The sequence below is a fragment of the Euleptes europaea genome, chromosome 3 (assembly GCF_029931775.1).
Source record: "Euleptes europaea isolate rEulEur1 chromosome 3, rEulEur1.hap1, whole genome shotgun sequence".
Classification (NCBI taxonomy): domain Eukaryota; kingdom Metazoa; phylum Chordata; class Lepidosauria; order Squamata; family Sphaerodactylidae; genus Euleptes; species Euleptes europaea.
This window is the reverse complement of record NC_079314.1, coordinates 40,664,353-40,691,860: the sequence shown is the minus strand read 5'-3', so window position 1 is coordinate 40,691,860 and position 27,508 is coordinate 40,664,353. Positions and strand designations below refer to the sequence as shown.

General features: G+C 46.0%; 1 protein-coding gene across 1 annotated transcript; it reads right to left on the bottom strand.

Annotated features, from left to right (window-relative positions):
* Window positions 1–544: 544 nt before the first annotated feature.
* TM7SF3 (transmembrane 7 superfamily member 3) lies at window positions 545–26,868 on the bottom strand. The gene is made up of 12 exons (XM_056846466.1): window positions 26,793–26,868; window positions 14,731–14,891; window positions 13,799–13,949; window positions 12,803–12,923; window positions 11,454–11,625; window positions 10,307–10,484; window positions 8,154–8,240; window positions 7,218–7,298; window positions 5,442–5,594; window positions 4,701–4,798; window positions 2,071–2,233; window positions 545–835 (listed from the first exon to the last, which is right to left on the bottom strand). The coding sequence occupies exons 1-12, from the start codon at window positions 26,866–26,868 to the stop codon at window positions 573–575; spliced, it is 1,704 nt and encodes a 567-aa protein (XP_056702444.1). The 3' UTR covers window positions 545–572.
* Window positions 26,869–27,508: the final 640 nt, after the last annotated feature.

The window sequence follows — 27,508 nt, the reverse complement described above, 5'->3', positions numbered from 1 at the left end:
TTCCAGAATTTTACAATCAGAACTGCTCATCTTCCACACACAGGAAGTGAATACAAGTAAAAGCATAGTTTCTCGACAAAGTGGTTATCGGCCAGGAGGGACGATGCAAGTTTTGTACCCATACTGAATACCTGTAACGGTGCCAATGCCATCTGTCTTCAGTTACCTTTCCACTAGTAGAACTCAAGCTATGCTCAAGGATGGCATTCTATACAGTGTTCAAAGGAAAGGGAAACACTGACTGAGCACGTGCTTGAGGTGACCATCTCCCGGGGATTTGAGGTTTTAAAGTTGCTCACCACTGAAGTCCTTCCCCATCCAGCCCTTCTTCCACATGCACACACTCAGTTTACATGTTACACATATGTGTACTTGATCCTTGCTGCCCACAGTTAAGTGCCTGTGTGCTACTGCACAGAATGCAGGCCTTCTCAGGCTGGACAAGTGATGGTCTTTGCCTGGCCCACCTTGTCTTCACTGAGCTAGGCAAAGCCAGCATTTCAGTGCCACTGGATGCCTCCTGAAAAATCTTCATCCGTGTCTCCGCAGTCTCTTTCCAACTGTCAGCCAGGCTACATAAGCAGCGGCGTCCTTTCCCCTGCCACCTGCTCTTTGTGGAACAAGTCTTTGATCTGGGAGAGCTTGCTAAGGATCCTCTCTCTCAGGGGAGGGACGTGATGACTCGGATCCAGGATGTTGGTTACTCTGCGCTCTCTCTCCCGCCTCCATAGCCGGTAAGGATGCGGCGGGAAAGGAGCCTCACATCTCTCACGACGTAGCTGCACAGTTATCCCACCTATGGCCAGCATGGCCCAGACTGCCAAGAGGACGAAGTCTGCAAGATGAAGAACCGGTTCAGTGGAGTGTCCCCCACCCCAAGGCCTCCATTTGCTTGGCTCGTTCATTTCCCCCGAGGAGTCTGAGGTCCCCTTGTCCCCTGCTGCCCTCACTTCTCTTGAAACCTATCTGCACATCTAGTATTTCTCATACACCAACAGCAACCAAGAGCCATTCAAATGTCACAAGGGAGTGGCAAGAGGATATGAAAGTTTTGCTTCCCTTCCCATGAATTCTCTAGATCTTCTCAGAAGGGGCAACATCTTTCCCTAGTGGAGACCATGTGCATCTCTCTTTCTGCTTTGGTCAAGGAAGGAAGCAAGAAAATTTACTCATGCTCCCAAGGCAGCTCTGAATGGTGTTTATTTGCAACAGCAGTCCTAAGGCCAAGTCTTCCTCTCCCATATGTCTAAGGCAAGGTTTCTTGGAGAACATGAAGCTACGTATTCCTCCTCAGAGACTCTCAGACTTCCCAGGAAAGCCCCCCCCCCCCCGTCAAGAAAACAGCCTGAGCTAAGGAGGGTCTGAATATAAGCAACATCCCATCAGCAGGCATTCTTCCAAATACCCAATATAGCCATATAAAGCTGCCTTATGGCAAGTCAGACCACTGGTGCATGTCATCCTGGGATTTTCCCAACTGGCAGCAGCTCTCCAATGTCTTTAGGCAGAGGATGATCTTTGTAACCTAACCTTCACAACAGGGCAGCATTGAGCAAGAGGGAATTACTCAGGGCTTCCTCTGGTATCTCTACCCTGCAGTGCTGCTAGCAGCACATTTGAACTCTGGTTTTACCCTGGAACACCCTGCCCAGGGGAGCTTTACTACTGTGCATCACTACTACCACACTACTCTTCCTTATTTGCTACAGTTGACAATCCACTTACAGCCAAGTCACAATATGCAGCTCTCGTTAGAGTGCACGTAGGAGAGCAAATCTGAATGATACAACCATGTTGAAGACCCAACAGTAGCAGGCCAGAATCCTCTTCTCTGCTGCGAATACCTCTCAAATGCCAGTTCTTTTAAGAGCAGTGAGTTTTTAGTGTAAGGGGGGAGCATTCAAAACATGTGAACCTTTACAGGCAGTCTGAAGAGGCAGTTTAGTGAAAGCTGAGCCATGAAATTCTACTAATCATGTACAGAAGCTCTTTCTTCCAAAGCATTGAAGAGCACCAAGTAAAGAAAGGCAAGCATGATCTTCCTACAAAGTAACTTCAAGACCTGCTCACCATTAGACTGAAAGGGCACACTGGAGTAAGCTCTTTTGAAGTCGTCATTGAGAATCCGCCGGAGCAGGTCTATGCCAATGTAAGAAAGGCTAGTATACAAGTAGCAAGCAGTAGCCAAAACTACGGTGTAAGATCCAACAATGCCACATGCCAAGATGTTCAGCTGTAAAGAAAAAATCAGATAATGCGAATTTATCTTTGAAGCGATTCATGATGTGTGCCTGAGGTTTAATGCACTCCTCAACCAAGCTGAGTCCAGTTTTAATGTGGCTACCAAAATCTTTTGTTACTGCCATTCAAAATTTGTGTCTACAGCAGGGGTCCCCATTTCTTAGGTAAAAGGTAAAGGTCCCCTGTGCAAGCACCAGGTCATTCCAGACCTATGGGGTGACATCACATTGCGACGTTTACTAGGCAGACTTTGTTTATGGGGTGGTTTGCCAGTGCCTTCCCCAGTCATCTTCCCTTTACCCCCAGCAAGCTGAGTACTTACACCTTCCTTTTTTACCAAAAGGTAAACAGAGCACTGCACAATTCAATGGTATAAAAATCCAATACAAAACAGAACAATGGGTGGGTGGGTGATGAAGGTAACAAAGGAATTAGAATTCACACACCAGGAGGAGGAACAAAAATATTATTTGCCATCTATGAAATGAAAACGGGAAGGAGAGAGGGAGAAGGCTGGCAGGCGTTCCTGAGCACTATGATCCTTAATTGTGCTGCCGCAACTGAAAAGGCCTTGGCTCCAAGCCAAGAGGTTACCAGGAGCAAGGCTTCCTCCTGATTATCTCAAGGTTGGGGAGAGGGAATAGATAAGGGAAAAAAGAACAACTATCCAGTGGCACCTTTACGTAAGTTTTGGCACATGGATTTCTACATTTTGCTTTATGAGCGTGTCAGTGTATATGTTAAATAAAAAGGGAGCTAATATGCAATCTTACCTTACTCCTTTCTGAGCAGGGATTGATTCAGGTAGACTGCCCTCCCAGCTAAACCTGACCCAAAGGCTGGTGTTCTCATGAAGCTGGATAATCAGAGCCAGCAAGCATTTATCAACTGCAGAGCTAACAAGTTTGGTCCATAAGTGACCTCCAGAAATAGTATCAAAATCAGCTTTGAAATCAACAAAGGCTGCAAATAGCGAGCCCTTGCCGATACGTACATGTTTGCCAACTGGGTGGTGTAAAATTAAACAGTGATCAATGGTTGATCTTCCAGATAGCCTTCTTGGTCTAATCAGCTGCATAGTTTAAGACAGAGGTGTTTGGCATATAGTTTACTATGTTTTAAAATGATGATAGGTCTGTAATTGGATAGGTCCATTTTGCAGCCCTTCTTAAAGATAGGGACTAAGATCGCCATGCCCCATTCCTGAGGAATTTGGGCTGTTTGATCAATGTAAGTAAACAACTCAGATAAAACTGGGGCCCACCAATCAACATTCGATTTCAGTAAGTCAGGAGGGATGAAATCATTACCCGGGGCTTTACCACTCTTTAGCTGAAGAGTTGTTTGACTTCATAGGATGTTACCAGGGTCCATTGTGGAGTGAAGTCAAATGAAATTTCTAACTCAGTATTAATATGTTCGACCTGGATGGCCCAGGCTAGCCTGATCTCGTCAGATCACAGAAGCTAAGCAGGGTCAGCCCTGGTTAGTATTTGGATGGGAGACCACCAAGGAATACCAGGGTTGCTGTGCAGAGGAAGGCACTGGCAAACCACCTCTGTTAGTCTCTTGCCATGAAAACCCCCAAAAGGGGTCGCCATAAGTCGGCTGCGACTTGACGGCACTTTACACACACATATAGAGAAGCCCCGTGGCGCAGAGTGGTAAGCTGCAGTACTGCAGTCAAAAGCTCTGCTCATGACCTGAGTTTGATCCCGACGGAAGTCGGTTTCAGGTAGCCGGCTCAAGGTTGACTCAGCCTTCCATCCTTCCGAAGTCGGTAAAATGAGAACCCAGCTTGCTGGGGGTAAAGGGAAGATGACTGGGGAAGGCACTGGCAAACCACCCCGCAAACAAAGTCTGCCTAGAAAATGTCAGGATGTGACGTCACCCCATGGGTCAGGAATGACCCGGTGCTTGCACAGGGGACCTTTACCTTTATATAGAGAAGAGAAATAGTGTTCCCAAGACTCAGCAGTTACACTGTTAGCCATATGATTAAATGCAGACTTGGAGCAGGTAGCGATTAATCTCCAGAACCCTGAGGAGTCTTTAGACTCCACAGTTCTGATAGGGGCCAACCAACTTTCATGTATTGTCGCTTTTTTGTTTGTTTGTTTCTTAAAAGAGCTTTGTATGTTCTTTTGCTTTCTAATAGCTCCAATTTTGTGGATGATGACGGGTTAGTTTTGAATTCATTAAAGTGTCACAAAATATTTTTCTTTGCGGCTACACATTATTGAAAGTGGCACCTTTAAGACTAACAATGTTTATTTCAATATGAGCTTCCACGAGTAACAGCTCATGTCTTTGCCCATATTTTATTTTACAAGGGCAGACTAATGCCGCTGCCCCTTTGCAATCCTAAGGGAAAGCCCTTATAAAAGGTTGTTCACTTATCTTCTCGCCTCCCCCAAATAGGTAAGGCAAAAAATCATTGAGACAAAGATGCTACTTACTACTCGTGGACAGCCAACAAAAACAACCGGAACCATCAAAGCAAGGCAACAGAACGTCACCCAGAACACAGCATCATCCTGGAAAACCTTGTAATCGCCTAGGGAAGGACCAGATTCATAACATGAGCCAAAGGCAACATTGTGTCTGTGAAAAGCCAACATGAAAAAGCACTCCTTGTAAGAGATTTACAAGGGATTCCTCTAGACCACATCCACAGCCCTGTTATTCTACAGAAGTCCAGCTGCGCTTTAAAGGAAAGTTTGGGGGTTTTTTAATAAAAAGTTCTGCTTAAATGCTAATTTTATACATGGGGTCATTTGCAAACCTCCGTCTTACAAAGAGCAGTAGTTTTACTCATGAGGAACTGGCAGCATCTTTCAAGTCTGAAATGTAGGTTGTATTCCAACATCACAACAAATCAAAACAGGTTTGGGGACATTGTATTTGCATTACCCTCGCTCCTCTAGTGTGCAGAATTTAACTGAAGCTCGATCAAACCTGGAAGGGTTCTATTCTGCACCGCGTGCTAGAGGGGAGCCCATGAGTGCCACAAAGAAGCTGTGCGCCCACTTGTTAAGTCCATGTTTCATTACTGTCTGTCAATACCTTCTGAAGGCAGCCTTAGGCAATGAAAGTCAGAATCTGGGAAAGGCATAATCTAAATACTAAGCTTCATGAAACATTCATGTTTTTCTAGGGGATGAGAGAGAGATCACAGGAAGCGATTCCATGTGGCTTACCCATGGGAGTGAAGAAGATGGTTGCTGCGACAAGGAAACCCAGCACTAGTCCTACAACCAACATGCAGAGGAACACAACGCCAAATCGCCACCAGTACGCTACCAAGAGAAGACCGCCAACAACTCCAGCTAGTGCTGTGAGCCCAAGATTCACTAGCAATGGGGGGGGGGGGGAGCAAAAGGAAGATGAGCAGTTTAAAAACAGTAACAACAAATACCAGCAACATAAATATCCCCTCCCTTAAGATTAAAGTCCAGTATTTCACACTACATTACATGCCAGATATTACTATTAGGAGCACAGCAGGGAAAGCAGGGAATCATATGTACCCGAAGTTGTCCCTTTAAGACCATGCTGATAAAATTTAAAACCATGCTGATAAAATTCTGTATTCCAAAACAAAGCCCCCAAGTGGATGCAGAGCCACGCGGCTCTCCCTTTTGGGGCCTGAGGGTTTAAAATGTGTAAGGGAAAAGAAGAGCAGTGTTAGAGGTTAAGAAGTCCAAGACTTCATTTCTGCATTTATTTACTTGGAACTGTCCTTCTTAAATAGCTGAGCAGGAGTCTGACATTAAGAGCATAAGTGTAAAATGAACTCTCTCTGGCCAGAACATTTAAAAAAACAATAAGAATTAAAAGGGCTGCGTTCTGCAGCCTGTAGAATTGTGCAAAAGTTCATATTCTGTAAGGATTACTTTCTTGTACAATTTATTCCAGTTTTTGCTAGTCATCAATAAGGGCCAGGAAGTTGTTCTCACCCGCCGACAATCATACTCAACCTCGTGCGTGGCTAATGAGATTGCAGCAGGCCTTGTCAACACAATGAAAGCAAACCTCTGCAATCATATGGGCTTGCTCTTTTAAGCCAACACTAGTATTCTTAAAACCATTAACATTCTGTACCTTTTCTGCATAGCTTTGGCACTGCAGCACAGTTCTTACTGAAATTCCACAAAAACCTTGTGATGGTGAAAAGTACTATCAAGTTTCAACAGACTTATGGTGACCCTGTAGGGTTTTCCAAGGCAAGAGACGTTCAGAGGTGGTTGGCCATTGCCTGCCTCTGCAGAGCGACCCTGGACTACCTTGGTGGTCTCCCATCGTACTACTAACCAGGGTCGACCCAACTTAGCTTCCAAAACGTGATGAAATGGGGCTAGTCTGGGCCATCCAGGTCAGGGCATAAAGGCCCAGAATTCCTCGATTTTAATTTTAAAGCAGTGTCATCAATGCTCAGGGCTCAGTGCACGTTTCATTTTCTCGTGGTGAAAATACCAACGGTTGCTTGTGGTAAAGTAGGAGACCTAGTGATTATATTAATGCATCCTTAAATCTTGGCTTGATCTGGTTGGCCCAGGCTAGCCCGATCTTGTCAAATCTCAGAAGCTAAGCAGGGTCAGCCCTAGTTAGTACTTGAATGGGAGACCACCAAGGAAGTCCAGGATTGCTATGCAGAGACAGGCAATGACAAGCCACCTCTGAAAGTCTCTTGTTTTGAAAACCCTATGGGGTCACCATAGGTCAGCTGCAACTTGACGGCACTTTCCATCACCAATAATGGCCACTTTGTACAACTAACACTCCCAGAATTTGGGTAATGAGCTTGTCCAGAAAGATCTCCTCAATCCCTGTTGTTCAGTAAGCCAAGATGGAGATGCAACAGCACAAGAGACTGCCATAGGCTGACCAGTTCTTATTGCCAAGTAGATACATCTTCAAATCAGAAGCATGAAACTAGTATCTTCAGGAAGACCCATCCACGCATCTCCTCTTACCATCATAATGGAGGTTAGCTGTTCTGGTAATCATGATAAAGAAAAAGAATGCCATGAAGATGAAGCCCATGAAGAACAGATCTAAGAAAAAAAATAGAAGCCTTTATTAAAACAGTGCATCAGAAAGAGCATCAGAAAGAGGTGTAGTACTTATAAGAGGAAGACGTATGTTCAAATCCCTACTCTGCTGTGAAGTTCAGTATGTGACCTAGGCCCTCACAGTCCCCCAGCCTAACCTACCTCACAGGGCTGTTGTAAGGATAAAAGAGAAGAGATCCAAGAAGTTGAGCTGAAGGAAGGGTGGGAAAAAGCACTAAATATGTAATAAAGTACAAACTGGACAAAGCCTCACTTCTTTGCAATCCTAAGAGTGTCCTCATGTCCGTTACGTAGGCATGGGGGCAGAGCACAGGATCTCAAGTCACAGGGCTGAGTCTGTAGATTCATTCTATTAGCAGAAGCACCCACTCTCTGATTCCCTACTTTCACTAAACCTCCTTTCACTACATCTCCTTACAATCAACCACTATTGTTGTGGAAGCTAAGTCTAGTCTGTCCCTGCACTGGATTGGTGAGACTGATCATTCAACTACTCCCAGTGCAGGGACACAGCAGTATTACCGACCACCAAAAATCACTGTCTGTCTCTACACACGTCCATGCTTTGAGTTTTCTTCCAGCCAACCATAGGCATGCCCAAAGCATTATATCTCATGGATGCTTCGGCTAACACTCACTAAAAGCAGGCCCTTCCTATTGCACAAATGAAGCATGAGTAATATTTGATTTTAGGGACAAAGGGTGTCTCCATCAGAATGTTGTCAGGTTTCATAATCAAAGACACAAGCTAAGCTCCCCTACAGGATTCCAATTAGGCAAGCTCAGTTATGGAGGGAACACATCCCCTATGAAGTACAACCTCACTCTTTTAAATACCTGTTTTCCAGAAACGGTGTCCAAAGAAACAGACAAAGAGACTAAGGATGGCAAGAATGGTGAAATATATTTTGGTGGAGAGTCTTCCTGCAGAAGAAAATAAGGATAGACTGAGTTCAGACTCTTCACAGGGAGGCACTAAGCAACGGCCAGAAAGAGTTTTCCTCCAAGGAACGACTGAGAGCCAACTTCGGCCAGCCAGCAACCACATACATCCAGAGGATGTTTTAAGACAGGGGTTTTTTCAATCCAAACACAGTTATACAATTGGAGAACTCCAAAAGAAAAGGGCTTTGTTTGTACATAACAGGGAATGATGATCTGCCACTCAGTGAGTGAGTTTGGGGATCCCTTGGCCCACACACAGCCTCCTCCCCAACTTCCATAATATCGGTCATGACAGCTGAACTGCAAACCAGTTTGCTGCAAAGACTGAAGCCTTTCGTCGAAGGCTTTCACGGTCAGAGTTCATTGGTTCTTGTAGGTTATTCGGGCTGTGTAACCGTGGTCTTGGAATTTTCTTTCCTGACGTTTCGCCAGCAACTGTGGCAGGCATCTTCAGAGTAGTAACACTGAAGGACAGTGACTGAAGGACAGTGACTGAAGCCTTTCGATTGCCCTGTGTGAGCAGTGAGAGTGCAAATCAGAAATTACCACTAAGTTTGTCCAGACTGGCGATTCTGAACAATGTTGAGACCAAGTCAGCCTCCTATAGTTATCAAATGATTTGAAGACAGCTTTCAAGAGGCCACCTCCAAACCTCTGGGCTAGCATAATGATCACTTTAAGCCCACGATTCCAATTATTTCCTTCACAGAAGGAAGTCAAGCCACACTAGCAGTGCTGCCTTCAGAGAGAACTTCCTTTTAAAATCTAGACTGTATTACTTCAACAGACCTTGCTCCATTCAGGATGGAGAGCCAGTTCCTTTTTGTTTCTACTCATAGACTTCCTCCCAGTTTCTGTTCCCAATATAGACATACAAGAATGAAACAGCCAGCCTCCTTCATGATGATCCTGTGAATCCAGCCAAGGTAGGTAGAGACTGTGAACGAAGATGCAAACCAATGTTTTCACCCAGAAACAAAGTTAGGCTGATCTCAAGTAGCACTCAGGATACTGGCCAAATGCAGACAATGATGCATCTAACATAGCATCCCTCCAGTCCCAGCCATGCTGAATTTGAATTTATTGTTATTTTTATTTATATCCCACCTTTTTGCCCTCATTAAGGGCCTCCAAGGTGGCTAACAAATTAAACATCCACCATAAAAACCATGTCTTAAAAACCATTGAAACCACAGCTAATGTACAAATGCATAAAAACAATAATTAAAACATTAGGCAGGAAGGATGGATCATTAAGGGAAAGCCAAACGAAACAAAAGTCTTCACCCATTGGTGGACGATGACAACAGAAGGGGTCAGACTTATCTCCCTGGGGAGAGAGTTCCAGAGTTTTGGTGCCACAACTGAGAAGGCCCTTTCCCAGGTTGCCACCTCTTTTATCTCAGAAGGCAGGAGCACCTGAAGCAGGGCTCCCAAGATGACCTCAGTGGTGAGGAAGGATTGGGAGTTAAATTTACCCCTATACCTGACTCCTTTGTTAGTTGACCTAGAAGGTGTACAGATGTACGCATCCCAAGGAAATTTACTTTCCTACGCACAAGCCCAACTACACATTAACACAGCAAATGAGAATGCTGATCATAACAAAGTTTCCTGTCATAGTAAAATCTTCACTAGTTCGCTGACCCACACAAACCACACATTTGCTTTTGCTGTCAGGCCAGATAAATTTTTATGAAGCTTTCCTACTTAGTCTTCTGGACATAATCCTCACCACAGGCAAGTTAAGTGGCTACTTACAGCCATGAACAGTTGAGATGTATTCTCCCTATGTATTCTCCCTTGTTCCACCATTGCTCCATGGTGTGCTGGTCTGACAAAGGGGAGAGGGGGGGACAGCAACCGTGCCAGTTTCTGTACTCCAACAGCTAGCTTTTGACTCCCAACCCAGTAAGTCAGAATCTCGTTTATAAAGAACAGGTACAAGGTGGCACCAGGTGAGACATCCATCTCCCTCACAGGATCTGGCAGTAACTCTATTCCCTTGGAAGCTGCATTCTCCTATATCCATTCTGTTGACTTACTAAGAGAGGAGCAGTTATCAACCACGACATTCAGGTTACAGGCATATGTGTGAACAGGTACATATGCAGCAGACGTGTTCCACAATGGATCCCTCACGACGACATTGTAAATCACTCCTTGTCCAGGGAGTGACGAGAAGTACAGGTCTGTTTTGTCTTCACTAGTTAAAGTCATCATCTGGAGAGGAAAACAGAAAAGAAACGGGCCTGTCAGTTACAGCAACCACTCCTAATCCCCTCCATCTCTCCTGACACTCCAGTTGAAAGACAAGCATTTGTTTTCTCAAGTTTTATCTCAACACAAGAAAGAGAGTTTGGGAAAAGTCAGCCATTTATGAAAACCAATACAATTATGTTGTGTACCATCAAAAAATGGTGTGAATCCTGCCCTTCAAGGAACATAGAGCAGCATAAATGGGACAATCCTGTGTTCTTCCCATGTCACTGCAAGGAAGCATATGCTGAGGAAAGAGGCCCAAGGTCGTATCACGCTTACAGTATGACTAAACAGGAGAAGCTATGAGAGAGTCAGCATGGTGTAGTGGTTAAGAGCGATGGTTTGGAGCAGTGGACTCTGATCTGGAGAAGTGGGTTTGATTCCCCACTCCTTCCACATGAGCGGAAGAGGCTAATCTGGTGAACTGGATTTATTTCTCCACTCCTACATGTGAATCCAACTGGGTGACCTTGGGTAAGTCACACTCTCTCAGCCCCACCTACCTCACAGGATGTCTGTCGTGGGGAGGGGAAGGGAAGGTGATTGTAAGCCGGTTTGATTCTGCCTTAAGTGGTAGAGAAAGTTGGCATGTAAAAACCACCTCTTCTTCTTCTTTCAAGGAAGGGAAAGAGGAAACAGTGAGGGAGAGAAAATTCACCCCACAAGTCCTTGTGGGTTTACACTTGCCCAGTCTTAAAATTTAGTATTTGCAATTGAGTGGATTATGGGAACACAGTTCGGAAAATCCATGTTTCCCCCGCCCCCAGTTAAGGTGAACAGGGCTGTTGTCAGGATGAAGTTTATGGCTGCAGTCCATTCTATAAGAACAACACAAACCACACAACACCTTCCCCACCATCTCCAAGTAAAAGGATCTTAGACAGCAGATACTGTAGTCCCTTCTATACAAGGCCAAGCCACACTACTTACTCTGATGCCATTCGCTTCAATGTCTTGAACCTCAGACATCTTCCTCACGTGGCTCACAAATGCAGCTTCGGACAGATCATTCTCTGGTAGGAAATACTGATAGACATCGTAGTACAATCTCCACCTCGTGTCCCAGCCAGTCCCAGAATCACACGTGGGGGGGGTTGTGCCTCTAGAAGATTGCAGATTATTTATTTAAATAGTAGTAACCCCATATTCACACACTGCTTCAGTTTTCTGATGCAGTTTAGCATCAGTGGTTGTTGCTCCCCCAGCACTCCTCCCATATACTACTGGAAAACCACTCAAATGAATATTAAATACATCTTGAAAGTCATGACCTATCATTAATGAAGTTGGATGGCTCGGACAGCTGCTGCAGATCCTTTAATACCTCATCAGCAAGTAATTCTGCTGAATTTCTGTTTTAAGGAAGTGGAGGCCCAAAGGCCTTGAAAGATTTAGGCAAAAATGTCGTCCCTGCCCCTCCAACAGAAAATGTTAAGAAGTTATGATGAAGTATTTTCCATTGGAATGAGAAAAATGCTTTCAATTTTAAAGATGATCATTTCTGTGTAAGTTGTAGACAAACATTTTCATATTGCTTAAACATGGCTAATTCTGTCCATTTGTAGCTCATTTGTAACATTATAGATGATAATATACTATTGAAATTTTAGTTATATTTGATATCGAAATTTGCTGTTAGTCCTATTGTGAATGTATGAGACTGGTTTTATGCAAATACCTTATTTACTACAAAATTTAAGATTTCCAATAAAAAAATTTCCTGCTCTTAATATGTGTGCTAAGGTAGCACAGAGTGCAGGTTGCTGCTCTCTCTAATAGGGGAAAAACTCAGTTTTGCTTATAAAACCAAATTTGTATAATACCATTGTACAATATAGGACAATTGTATATACTAGGTTATAAGTTATGCATGTTTATGTTTTTAAGGTAGAATACATATCAGACCTAAATTTACATTAATTTTCATATTTTAATTTTCCCCCAAATTTCAATACCCCCATGGCTCAGAAATACTGCAGAAATCCAGTGGCATCTTAAAGACTAGCACAAATCCTGGAAATTCTAAATCTCTAGTCCCCACTAAGGGCTAAGCTCCCAATCTTTTTCGCCGCAATGCCTCCCTGCCTGTGCCAGATGATATGCTAATCCTCTATATCTTTGTTTTGCCCCTTGGGTTGGCCATGTGGGGAGGGATCACACAATAGCCTTTACAGATGCTGGAGTTCACTGGGGGGCTTCCACAGTTGTTGACCCCCACACACATTTACTATGTCCCCCAATTCTAAGCTTGTTTGCAAATGAGAGCTAGCTGCAAATACCTTGGGTATCCAAGATTTGCTGGGGCAAATTTAATGTGCGTCTCAGCTAAATTATACTCTAAATAAATATTGGGATCAATTTCCAAGTCAAACTCCAGATTACAGCCACCAGGGATTGGATCTAGGCAGAAACAAAGACATCAGTTAATCCCGGAAAGGGAAAGAGAAGTCACTTCAGAGAGAAGAAAAAGAAAGGTGAATTCCTGAGACTGGTTCCTGATTTGTAAGCCATCGCCTACTGAATATAGACCTGGAGATGGTGGAACACAGGCACCAGAGCTCGCCCCTGAGGTAACAAAAAGAACAAACACAAATAGTTCTGAGAGAGAATTCCAGGCATGGATGGCCAGGGGTGCAAAAAATACAGAACCCTTTAAGCCCACAGGTGATTTCTGGGCAATTTACAGCAGTAGAGTTGAGGGACACAAAAGCCATCAGTTGGGAAATAATGGGAAATCTAGGCAAGAAAGGCAAGCTGGAGGAGCAAGGCCATGGAGACTTTAAACTATAACGATAAATAAGACCAACTGGAACATGTCACAAGCCACGACAAACCATTCTTTATTGCTTCAGGAACAAGCCTGGCAAAATCATGTGCTCAGAAACCCTTCCTATCTTATGTGCCGCTCAACCATTAAAGAGATCTGCTTCTGTGGCAAACCACAGCTTGCCATTAGACCTCCACCACAAACTATTTAAATTCTCCTTGTTTGTAAGGAAGGGAGAATTACGAGTACAGAACTATGATTTGCCAAAAAAAAGCAGAATCATTTAATTACTGAGCTGAACATGACAGAAGGGAAAGAAGAAGAGAGCATGCAGATCCCTCAGTCTGACTCCAAATATGAAGCATGCCCGTATCTCAATTTGATTTCCCAGTAAAACCTTGACTCCAGTGGAAAGAACAGAGAACTTTAAATTTCTATTCTACACCAAAGGATAGGACAGCATTACAGAACACTGAGATCTAAGTGCAAGAGAATGAGAGAGATGTACCTCTTTCAATATAGGAGAGTGCCACAGCTGAACTCAGCACCTGATCAGCATCCACTGCTCGGAAATACCAGGTACACACACTCTGCTGAGGTCGAAGGAGAGACACCAACCCCTGATCTACTCCAGTTCCAGAGTTGTTGACAGAAAGTTTCTGAGAAGCAGAAGAAGTCACTGCTTATAGAGGGACATATCTCTTCAATGTATTGGTGCACATGGCCACTGCCCTAATAACTGCTTCTAATTGAGGGGAAGGTTTACAGTTCTAACCAAACCTGGTCCCCCAAAATCATAAGAGGCTGTGTAGTTCCCCATAGTTTCCTAGAAAGGGCCTGGACAGAGAAGCAGGGGATTCACTCCCTGAAGCTGAGCAGCTTTGTTGTTCGTTGATTTCTGGCCAGCTTCTTCCTTTTGAGGTGCCTTGTGGGGATTCTGCCCCAATTTTGTAACCTTTCTCCTATTTACTCATTTGATATAATATTTGTTTAATCAACCACTTCTTCACGGAGTTCTTCCCATTTGAAATTCAGCCATACATCAGGGCATGCCCCGACTAAAGAGGGAGTTGCCTAGGAGCAGAGAGGGTGCCCTCTCTAGTAAAGTCCTAAAGCCAGAGTGGTGGCAGTTAAGGGTCTTAAGGCAGGGGAAATGGGAGGATGTTTGGGGGAAGGGGCGATTCCTGGAAGGGATATCCTGTCTCTGGCAAACCTGCTCAGTACCATGGCAGTGTGATATATTATTTTCCAACCAGCAAAAGAAATCAGGAAGACATGCTCAAACTCAAGACTTGCACCATTCATACCAGGGAGACAGCCGCTGCAGAAGCAGAGCTTGCTTTATAAGAAACTAACTACAAAGCCTATCAACAGGGTATGGTCCAGTGCCGTGGACATTGAGGTTGCCAAATGCACATCAGATAACAGTATTTCAAATACCTTATCAAAGGAAATGATTACGTTCTTCTGATGGGCGTGGATCTGAAAGATAACGACTGTCACATTGCTGGCAATATTTCTCAAGACCGCTTCTGCCAGAACGGTTCTGTTCAGCAAGACCGTCTTAAATTTTCCCAAGGAAAGCTCGATGGGGAGAAAATCTATGTTTAAAAGGGAGAGAGAAAAATTACACAGAAGTCATTTCCAGTGGGTGAAAAAACAAATGAGACCGGCTACCTTTGGGGGGGGGGGGGAGTTTCGTTGCTTCCACACAGCATTTTTGCCAGATCTGGTACCCATTCCCCACCTCTCAACCTACTCACACTCACCATTATCCAAGAGTTTTTGGTAGCTTTAAAAAAACCATCAGTTTGTAATATAATGAATAAATAAATCATCAGTAGTAGGTACATGTCTATAGTGTCATAACACTATAGAGATAAACCTACTATTGATTCAAGAAGCAGCTGGTTAGAAACCTGCTGGTGGCTGAGGGGGAATGATAGGTGTGAAGAGATACCCTGCAATGAGAACACAGCAGAGATTGTCCCTATGTGGAAGTAACCTTCGTTACGACTGACCCAGGTTTGGGATGCCATGGGCATTCTGTAAGTAAGAGCCTACCTTTCTTAATCAAGACTCATGAGCTCACCTGGTTGCAATTTTGTTTGGAGTAAAGACCACTTTGCTCCTCAGCCTTGCTGAAGTCTGAACCACAAGATGCCATCATCTGTCCTGAAACGCTAACCTGGATCAACGTTGGTCTGGTGAATCTTTCCCCTCTTAAAATCCTAATCTCAAGCCTAACTCTGTGTCCCTGCCTGCGTGAAGAGCTGAAGCTGGTAACAACTAGAGAAAGGGCTTTCTCAGAGGTGGCAGCCCACCTGTGAAATGCCCTCCTCGCTGGAGGCTCAGCTGGTGCCTATCCTGTTGTCTTTTACACACCAGGCTGGCACATTCCCATTTACCCAGGCCTTTTAACTGAAGTTTCATCCCACCTGTTAAAAGTTCTTCACGGCTTATTCTTCTACATGCTGCAACTGATGTTTGTCTATTCTACTGTGGCTTTTATGATGGTGTTAGAACTGCTAGTTTAGGATAGTCTTCTTGTGGAGGATGGTGGTTCATTGTGTTTTGCTGTCCGCTGTCCCAAGCAGGACTCTGGAGAGGTGGCATGCAAATTCACTACATGAACAAATCTTCTGATTCTGTTCTCTCTCCCTCATTCAGCCACATGGCCTAGCTTGTACTGGCAAAGCAACTGTAACCATCTCGCCACAGAACAGAAGAATAGGATTCAGGAAAACAGCATGTCACAAAGCCAGTGCATGAGCAGCCACAAAAGTGCCACAGGTCGTGCCACTGCCTCAATGGGCAGCACTATCACAGAATCCATCGCACACCTTGGGAGGAAGAATGGAGGCCTTCAGGCACTCTGTAAATCAGTGATACTCAGTGGCTTAGGTGACACATGTGGCTCTTTGACATGCTACCTGTGGCTCTTATGAGTTCCGCTCCACAATACGACACCTGCCCCATGTTTCAGGAAAGTGGACAAGGCCATTACCCAATGGGGCCTATGGTTGTCAGTTGGTTTCCACCTTGAAACAGCTACCCCCCAGAGGCCAGATAAGGTGTGAGCCTCCTTGAGGTGCAGGCTTCATGTCAAGTTTGGAAGTAAAATGTGGCTTTTTTGGTAGATGCCATTTGTGAATGCAGCTCTCTGCGAGCCACTGAGTACCACTGCTGTGGAGCCTCCAAAAAGGATTGACAACCATTTTCTGATCTTTCCTACAGCAATCAACAAGTTCTTGGTATTGGTATCTCCCCCTACACACACACACACACCATTCCATTTATTATATCTGAAATACTGCAAAATTACTGAGCTAGTACAACTGCAGTGGGAGTGTGACCAATTGTACTGGTAGCCCAGAGAAAGTCATCTGTACCCAGCTCTAAGGAACCCAGAAGTCCTGACCCCATAGTATAAGAGGAGCCCTGATGTACTAGAAAGGGCCTGTCTAGACCAGCATCCTGTTTCCATCAAAGGGTGACCAGACAACTTGTTGGCTTCATAAGCAGAGCATCAAGGTGATGCCCATAAAGCACACAGTTACTTAACAGAAGGCCCAAACCCTGGCATGTTTCAAAGGTCTTTTATGCATGGGTTGGATCTTTTTGCTTGGACCTAGGTTCATCACACATTAAAGTAACCCGGGTTGGGGGAAACTGTATGCATTGGCTTGAATGATCAGGGATGAAACTGTGTGCTAATCAAACCATGAATACAGAAAAGCAATCTCCCAAGGTCAAATCAAGTCCCACCCCTTTAAATGCTGTTCTGTAATCGGCTTACTTCGCAGTGCTCCCTGTGAGAGAAGACTTCCTTCCCCCCAAACCCAACTGCCACATAAAAAAACATTTTAAGAACAAAAAGCGGAACTACCTGAAAGACTGGGGGGGGGGGAATCAAAGCCTCATTTTAAAAAAGCCTTTCTTTTGCTCAGAAAGAGGTCCGAGGTAGCAGGAAGCATTTGAATCCCCGACTCTTTACACACTGCTTTGTGACTGGCTGTGAGAGAAGCCAATCTTCTGTTTTCCCCTCTGCATGCTGCTTTAAAGAGGGGGTTGGACAAGGGTGGGGCATGATGGCGCAGGGAAGCTCAACCCGAGAACAGAGTATGCATGCTCTGTGACTCCAGAATGAGCCAGGATGAACGGTTTAATTTGGGCCAGAAGAGGAATGGGAAAAGCCGGGTTCGTTTTGCGTTGAAACAGCGTTGAACTTCCAAGGAATAAGGAATCGTGCATACTGAAAAATTTGATCCTGGCTGAAACGGGGAATAAAGGCGGTTCAAGCGACCATGCATAAATGACCAAAATCTCCATGGAGGAAATTTGATCCACTAAAAGAATGCTTTTAAAAACCACTCCCATAATGCATTTCTTGCATTTCTATAAATAAATCCCTAAAATATTTCTGAAGGACGCAAAAACTAATTTTATTAACAAATGGTGAAAATCTTATAACATTGCATTGTATGCTTGTTTAATATCAAGACCAAAAATAGGTCTGAATGAAACATGTGTCTCACTCACACTGGAATTATATTTATATACGGCCAACAGTCATTATCTGGGGAAGGCACTGGCAAACCACCCCACAAACAAAGTCTGCCTTGGAAACGTCGGGATGTGATGTCACCCCATTGGGTCAGGAATGACCCAATGCTTCCACAGGGGACATTTACCTTTTAAACAGTCATTATAAGCCCATCTTCTGTGAATCCAATTCTCGTGGCAGTGAGTTCCATAAGTTAATAAGGCATTAGAGCAAAACGTACAAATTCAGTGTTGGCCAGTCAGTTTCACTGGACTTATTCTGGTACTGTGAACAAGTGAGAAAAGTTCCATTCATGATTTCAAGCACAATCTTGTTCTCCCCTTTATTTCTAAACTAACAATCCCTGACCTTCCTTAGCCCATCTCCACAAGGAAGATGCTTCCACCCCCATCCTATCCATATCTGAATAATCAAGTATGCAGCTGAAAGGCCAGCTTGCTTAATCAGGATTTTACCGTATTACCCCTGTGCAAACATTTCTCCCTTCAGCCCATTTCCAGCTTCACACGTCTTGTCCTAAAAAGGACCACTTGCTTAACATTACAACCACACTCAATCAGTTTTTACAACCTTGAAAGTAAGGTTAAGAACAATTGGTAGATTAGAGAGATGGGTTTCTTGGGATTATGATTTGACAGCTTATTTAATGGAAAAAGATTTGTTATCTTAAGCTCATATTTACAAAGTATTTGCATTAATTGGTAATATTAGTTCTAAAATCAGCTTCGCCTTTAACAAAGAGGAGTCTAGAGACACTGAAGGATTAACAAAATTGTATTCCCATTCCAATCGATAAAAGCTTTAAGATGCGATTTGGCTATTTTTGCTGCAGCACACCCACACAGCTACCACTGTGGAATCATTATCACAGAGAGCACTTTCTCCTTAAGGGAGTAGGCACCCACACTCCCGCTTACTGCAGCTCAGCGAACTGCCTCAGGACAACTACAAGGCAGAATCACTGACATCACAGCCACGTGGATGCAAACACACCATTCCAGCCACCCAACCCCAGGCTTCGCATGTGAGGCATCAGTCGCTTGCTTGCCCACACAGCCAATGCAAGAAATCCTGGGATGCGCAAGCGCTGCACAGCCCACACACGCTGAAGAATCTCCACAGCAGCCGATTGTCCTGTCCTTCCAACCACAGCTTTTCATACTTCCCATTTTGTACCAACACCTGGCACAGCAAGAGCAGGACCTCGGCTGGGGGCTCTCAGGTTAACCAAACCAGTACTGTGCACGACACGCTAAGCAGAACACGGACCTCCAGCTGTGAATGGTAGTCTGCTAGTTTAATTCTAAATACAAAAACAAACCCATATCTAGAGAGGCTCTGCCCATGTTCCATGAGAGAGGTGGAGACAATGAAGCATGTCTTTTTTCGATGCCCATATTATAGTGGTCTGAGGGTTAAGTTTGTCCATCCTATAACAGTTAATTTCGCAGAAAGTCCAGAGCAGGATAAATGGCTGGGTTAAATTATTAATTGACAAAAACCCTATGATCTCAAAACAAGTGGCCTTGTTTTGTGCTGGCGTGATAAAACCCCGGAGCAAGAAAAGGGCGGATGGAAAGGATAAGGAAATTTAATAAGTATAGAAACTCTGCTCCAAGTTTTATACTGCAGATAGTATTTTATCTGTATTTTATTTGTCCCGTTACCAGTTTTTTTAAATGTAAGGTTTTAGATTTTGGATTTGTAGCATAGCAATGCAATATGATATTTACTGGTCTATGACTGCAATAAATTATTATTATTATAATTCTAAATCCAAAGACTTCCACATTCAACAGCAGCTTTCTGAGCCTCTTTGTAATGAGCGCATCTAGGTTGGTAACGATCAGGGGCAGAGGCTTGACTGTAGTGGCTCCTAGAGTTGGAAAGACCCAGGGCCCCAGAAGTCTATTTGGCCCTTCCCTCTTTTAGTGGGAAAGTAACAACTGTCTAGGAGGAAAGAAGGAAAGAAGAGAAGTAATGTTTTGGGAGGATGCCATGGCTCTGTCTAAGGCCTACAGAAGAGAAGACCCAATGAAAATGTAGGACATATTTGCAAAAGTTGCTTCTTGAGAGACACAAAACGAAAGCACAGGTGGAAGCAGAGAGGCAGAACATCAGATGGAGAGTTCCTACTCTTCGCAGTGCACTTAATCACAAATCAAAGCCACCTGCTTCTCTCTGCTTCAAACTCAAAAGCCTAAGGAAAGCCCATGACATTTACAAAGGCCTTCGGAAGATCCCGGAATGTTTCAGGGCTTGAAGATGGTGGAGTCATTACCAAGGAAGAATAGAAGGTATTAAATGCATTTCTGCTCCCCCCCCCCCCGTCCCTTTTCTGAAGATCAATTGAGCAGCATGGAAAGCAGGTGGCATTCCCTTTGCCAAAAAGGCAAGCCACAGCAGGATGCCAAAGAAGGCAGTTTGCCTGGGCTTTACCCCTTTCTAGTGGCCCTGGGCAGAGACTAGGGGGTGTGTGTGGGGGGGGAGGTAGTTGTGAATTTTGTGCATTGTGCAAGGGGTTGGACTAGATGATCCTGGTGGTCCCTCCCAACTCTATGATTCTAGCTCAGCCCCAGCTGTGTCTGAAGGGCAGCACCTCTGCTGAGCACGGGGCAGAGGTCTTTTCCCAGCCTGGCCTGTGGGAATTGACTGCAAGACCTGCCCCACGCAAAATATCCCACTGAGCTATGTCATTGCTTGCTGTTATCCTTCCAGGATATTCGAGAGGCTTTATTCATTGTAGTTGTTACTACTTGTGGGTTATCATTAGATTGGAATGACAATTACGGTTGTAAAAACTCCAAGGCACTTTGGCTACATTCTTCCAAGTAATCCCCATATGGCCTCAGTTTCTAGTCTCTTTGGCCTTGTCCCCTACCTATGCTTCCTTCAGCTTCCTGCGTCACACTGTGCTGCTTACTCCATAGCCTTCCTTCAGGCCCCCTGCCTTCAGGTCTCTGACCCTCTACTCCCAACGTCCTAGCAACTCTATCCCGTATGCAGCCAAATGGACCACTTTCCCTTTAGTCACAGAAACGGGACCACAAACACTATAGCTCTCTAAGCAACATTTTGCGTCATCATGGCAGCTCAAACAATCAGCATTCAGAGGTCTCACCACCGGAAGACCAATACAATGTAGTTCAGTTTCATGTATTTTGGCCTTCACATCAGTCATTTACCAAGCCAGTCAGCCAATAAACCAGCCTACAGAGTACAGCATAGAACAACTTTGGTTAAAACCACAGTCAAGAGCAACTATCCCAACTGTAACCCACAACATACAAGTAAAAGATATTGTACTATTACTGTAAGGCCAGAAGGACAAAGGGGACCTAGAATAAGTAATCTTTTACCACCACTGGCTAGCAATTTTCTGTGGATCACACCAAAGTTCATAATCTCACAGAAATAGATTATCCGCACATCCCCTCAAGCACTGCAGAAGAACATGCAGAGGCCAGCCCTTTCACCCTTCCCATTTTGCGATGACAAGTACGTTGTCTGAAATGGACTTTGTGAAATACAAGTTAGATAAGAGACATCAAACAGAAGAGAGCTGGCCAGTGATGAAGTCTTGATCTGCAGGACTTGGCAAAGGAGTCTTTTCTCCTGTGACACATGATTACCCAACCCAAAGGGGAATCTGGTGCAAAGTGTGCTTCTGTGCATGGGACATCCGGAAGATTAGTGGCCTTCCATGGCTGCATAGTGTACAGATGGTCCCTAGATTCTCTCAATGCAACTAATATCCAAGACAGGCATGCTTCAGTTCCATTGTAATCAATGACATTCAGGCACGTGGTGTAAATTCTTAAGGTAAAAAAAGGTAAAGCAGCAGGTCATTAATGACCCACGGGGTGACATCACATCATGACGTTTATTAGGCAAACTGCATTTATAAGGTGGTTTGCCATTGTCTTCCCTAGTCATCTACACTTTATCCCCAGCAAGCTGCATACTCATTTTACCATCCTCAGATGGATGGAAGGCTGAGTCAACCTTGAACTGGTTACCTGAAACTGACTTCTGTCGGGATCAAACTCAGGTTGTGAACAGAGCTTTTGACTGCAGTCCTGCAGCTTACCACTTTGTGCCACGGGGCTCCCTTAACATTTTTAAGATCCATTCATTTCATGGAGTTAGAGGCATGCCTGACTTGGCTCTAGTTTGTACTCATCACATCTCGTACAGACAAGATATTTGCTACAGCTAACACAGCAACAAAAGTTACCATTGAGTTTGACCCAAATTGACTCCTTTCATACTAATAAGACCAATTTGTTGTAGCTTTCTGCTTTACAAAAAACATACTGAAGGCACATGAGTGGCTCACAGTGGCAGCACATTTGCAGTAGCAACAGAGCATCCACACAGCAGTTCTCTGTACACTTTCGTTGCCTCAATCCCCAGCAGCCACTATTCCCACCCACAAACAGAGACCAAAAGGATTTAAACACACACACTGGGAATTACTATATTGTGGCAGTAGCTTGCCATAACACAACGACCTTGTAAAACCTACTACTTCCCAGCTTTCATTTAAAAATGGGGGGGGGGGAGTGCAGCCAAAACAGCTGGAAATGAACTTTTAAAGAGAATGCTGGGAAATAACTGATATAATTATAATGCTATAATGTTCTAGCAATTCCAGATTTTTTCCCCCTTAAAAGCCTGAAAAAGCCCTCCTGTGTGTGTGTGTGTGGAGAATGGCATCCTTGGGGCTGAAGGAGGGACAGTGGCACTGATATGGGCAAGACCTGCAAACGTGCCCTCTTCCCCAGACTCCTCATCCACACAGCATCCAAGCATGCTTTGACTGCGATCTTTCCAAAAAGACCATACCAACCCAGATTAAGGAATAACAACAGAAACAATGAGGGGAAAACAAAGAAGCAGGGTGAGTAGGGGTCAATGCCATGTAGATGCTCCCTAACACAGTACTGCCATAAGGAGGCTAAGGCAAAGCTGGAGATCTAACTGGGAACAGGTTCCTGGTTCAGGTCTTTCAGTCTAGGCAGCTCACACAAATAGAAAAAGACCCATGAGGTTAGGATTGCAAGAGTTCTTATCACAAACTAGTTGTAGTCTGTATGTGATCTCTGAATGCAGTCAGTATCTTACGTTCCCAGAGGTGGCAAAAGGCAGAGCTTGTGAAAAGCTTACTACAAAAAGAAAATTCCATTCCTCATATTACAGAAGATCACTCTGAGTTAAGCTCCGCTAAGCCTTGTTTGGCCAAGGAGAACAGGCCTGAGACAGCTCCATTTAGCAGTCCCAGTTATCTACAACACATTGGCCAGGGCCACCCAAAGAGTCACTATTTTGTCCTTTTGGGGGGAAGGACCCACTGCTAGTGCATATGCATAGAGAACAAAAGTACCACCATGCCTGCTGTACCTCCTTGCGCATGCACCTGAGACCCCAGCAGCACAGGGAGGCAAGATATTCAGCAGCAAAGATTTTAGCACAGGAAGAAGCCTCAGAGATCATTGCCCTGCAAGAACTATCCCTTGTCTTCTCCCCTACCCAGGACTTGCCCCACCTTCCACCCCTCCAGGTAATCCTCACCCCATGGGTCAGGAATGATCCGGTGCTTGCACAGGGGACCTTTACCTTTATATGCAGCACTACCATTCCATCAGTGAAGTCCCAGCTCTGGCTCTTTTTCTCCGTTGTCAAGTGACCAACTTCACACAGCTTCCAGTAATGTGCTTGTGACTCAGTGTGCCCCATACTACAATATTGGAGATTGGCTCCAGGTCTAGAAAGGCTGAAGGCCTCTGATACGGCCGCTGGACAGAAGGATTACCGATAAGGAATGCAGACTCAATTTGCTAGTTTGCTAAAGGGAGCTACTTCAGCATTATAAAAACAGCCACAGCTCAGAACCACCTCCACGCTCATTTAGTTTCTTTCTCTTAAAAAAAAAAACACGATTTAATGTTGTACGCTGGCTCTCCCTACCTTCTGCCTTTCCTAATCTAGGGCAGCCAGACATATTCAATTCAATTTGTAAGCACATTGCACCGTTTTTTCTTTGACCATGACATTTTCATGAAGCTTACTTAAATGAAGGATGGGCTGAATTCTCGGCCATGTGTTTCGAATCTATCTCTATGCTCAATTAACAAAATTCTTTGCATCAGACATGCTTTGCCCTTCTGTTATTAAACAGCTCTTCTGATGCTCATTAACAAGACCGCTCCCGCAAAAGCCAGCCAGAACCAGTCTGAGCATTTAATGAACTTCTTCCAGTCACCAGAGGCGCGTGGTGTTTGTTCCTTCCAGGACACTCACAGCAACGAGCACAAAGATCTCAGGAGTGAGAAAGCCTCGCTTCTTCATCAGCAGAGGAAACCGAGAACACAGAGCTGTGGCCAGAATACAAGACTCCAAACAGGGAGACACATGACAAGCTCTTTGAAGGGCCCAGCTCCCAGGATCATTGGGTTTCCTCTGGAAGACACCCAACTTAGGGAAGCAGAAGCAGTGATCATGTGCCTCATCCTCTGCCCAGAATGCTTTCCAAGATGCCACACCATAGCAATCAAGAGCCTTCTCACCCAGGGCAAGGTACACTCTTAATCTCCACCGAACCTAAAGTTCCACTGCCATCTAGTCTCTTGGAATCCTGTCATGGCCACTCCACACTTTACAACTTTTTAACAGGCCATTGAAGTCACAGGGCTTAGAAGGGCACAACTCTGCTTAGGATCACGCCACAAGTCTCCCAGGACCCGAAAACCTGCAAGAAGGACTATAGCAAATGGGCATCAGAAAACACGCATCAGACATGCACACAAACCCGAGTCAGGCTCAGCAGTGGATAGCCCCAGGCCAGGACCAACCCAGCCACATGGATGCCAAATACCCAGAGCTGCCCTTTGGGCAGCTTCTCCACACCCCTGGAACACCAGCTGCTGGCTCAGTGGCATTAGACCACCCCCACAGGGCAAGGCAGCTTGAGAACCCATCCCTCCCCCTGCTAAACCCAAGACGAGGCCGGCCCCCTTCCAGGAGCTCCCCCTTGCCACAGCCTTAGGGAGATGCCCCTGGTCCTCGTGAGTCATACGGGCAGACTGGCCATTTAACGCAGGAATAGGCAAACTGCGGCTCGAGAGCCGCATGCGGCTCTTTGGCCCCTTGAGTGTGGCTCTGGGCAGCAGGATCGCGGCCGCCCACCCGAGAGAAGCCACCTTCCCCAGGCGTGGAGGGCACGGGGGGGGGGGGCTGGCTTCTTTCGGCGGAGGATCGGGGCTGCACGTTGCGGCGGCGGAGAGCCTGCAGTCCCTTCCTGCCCCGGCTGGGCTCTGCGCGCACGCAGAAGTCCCGCTAAAGTTCTCCGCCTTTCCACCAGCCCAGAGCCACCGCCGCGCCTGGGGGGAAGAGGATCTTTGCAACGTGCTGGCCCTAGCACCGGGGAGAGGGAGTGAGCCCCGATCCAGCACACATACACCCTCCCCTGCCTTCCTCACCTGCAAGCTCCAGCACATCACCCTCGTGGCCTGCCCTTCCCTTCCGCCACTGGAGAATGCCAGCGAGAGGGGAGTGGGGGAGGACACCCCTCCGCCTTCCTCCTCCTCGGAGGCCGAGGCTCTGAGGAGGGGTGGACGGGCAGGTGGACGGCAGGCCGGCTGGGGAGGGAAGGAAGGAAAGAGCCCAGGCGGTGGCAAGGAGGAGGAGGCCGAGAGGCGAGCGCGGGAGGCCGAGGCGGCCGGGATGCACCAGGGCGGCCGATGAGAGGTCAGTGGGGCCGGGGAGATGCAAGGCCATTGTTCACATTAAGTGTTTGTCAGTCATTGTCATGATCTAATTTTATGGATACCTTACTTACAATTTAATTTTTATCAATAAATAAGATTATTAAGTATGATATCAAGTTTTATTCAGTGTACCTATAGTTTAATTAAGACTTAAAACTTGAATTAAAGTTTATTAAGTTAATAATCAGTGTACCTACCTGTATAGTTTAAGTTTACGAAATTTTCTCTCAAAAGAAATCTCAATCGTTGTACTGTTGATATTTGGCTGTGTTGATTAATGAGTTTGCCAACCACTGATTTAACGTACAGGGAAGTTTCCCAGTAGGCCATTGCCCTAGAGGACTGAGGGTGGCCAGAAGAAAGCAGGGCCAAGGCCCAGAAATTCTGCCAGCACTGTGGGAGGCACTTTGCCCACAGACCCTTCAACAACAATGCCAATGGGTCAGCTTACCAATTACCCTCTCTTGCAGCGCTGCCTATTTGGGCAATATGCAACCAGCAAGCTAATGCTCAACTGTTTGCCCCACTGAGCTTGAGGAGCCCCACAGCACTGGCTTGCAGCAGCACCAGAGCCACAAAGCTGGATCTTCGCACTTCCCAGTCTGAGAGTTGCCAACCTCCAGGCACTGTACGAAGAATAATACCAAGCTCAAAGTTATTCAAATTGAAACTTATATCCCAACCGAAATTCAAAGGAAACTTACTAATATAAAGATCTTACAAGGAACATCATCCTTGTATGATGTTTATATTGGTAAGTTTCCTTTGAATTTCGGTTGAAATATATAGTTTCAATTTGAATAACTTTGAGCTTGGTATTATTGTTCCTACAGCTAGTCTAACTAACACCAGTGCATTTTTGGTGCAACCTCCAGGCGCTGGCTGGAGATCCCCTCCTATTACAACGGATCTCCAGCCGACAGAGATCACTTCCCCTGGGGAAAATGGATGCTTTGGCAATCGGACTCTATGGCGTTGAAGTCCCTCCCCTCCCTAAACCCCGCCCCGAAAGCCTCCCGGCGGTGGGCAAGAGGGACCTGGCAACCCTACTCCGCCTCCGGCCAGTCCCCAGCGGGGAAGACCCAGGGCCGAGTGGGCCTGGGGAGCAGCACCCTCCCCGAAGAGAGCCGCCCCGCAAAGCACCCTGGGCCTTTGGGCGAGCTTACCCTCGGGGTCGCCCTCCGCAGTCGCCTCCCTACAAGCGGAGCCCAGCAGCAGCAGCATCAAGCCGGGCCGCCACATGACGCCGGGCCGCCACCGCGCGCGGCTCGAGGAGGAAAAAGGGCGCGCGGGCGGGAGCGCGAGGTGGCGACGCAAGACGCCCTCCCACGCGCTCCCTTCGAACCCGGGCGGCTGCCCGTCAGAGCCGGACGCCGCTCGCTGCTCCTCCGCCGCCGCCTCCCCGCCACTGACGCCCAGCCCGGCCGCTCCAGCCGCGCCGCGCCTCCATTTCTATGCCCCCTCCCTCGCTTCCCCCCCCCCACGCGCGCGTGCGCACAGCGGCAGCCGCTCACTTCCGGGGCTGAACCCCCTGCGGCGACTCCCCGCCCACTCCCGTTGGGACGGCTGAGCGCCCCCTTTGGGCGAAGGCGGGCTGCGCGACAGGGTTGGCGCTCTGGGCTAGAAGGCGGGGGGGGGTGTGATTAACGCTGGTTTAAAATGGCTGCCTGGTGAGGGACCCCCCCCCCCACACACACACCGGAACCTACCCACGCCGGTTCTCTCTCACAAAAGCACAGGCTTGAATAAAAACCTTGGTTGGTCACCACAAGAATCCCGCTTTTTCTTCTTCTTTTTTGGGCTGCAAGAGACTAACCTGGCTAAACCCTCCTTTTTTTTTTTTTGCTGTCAAGTAGCAGCCGATTTGCCCTGACCTGGATGG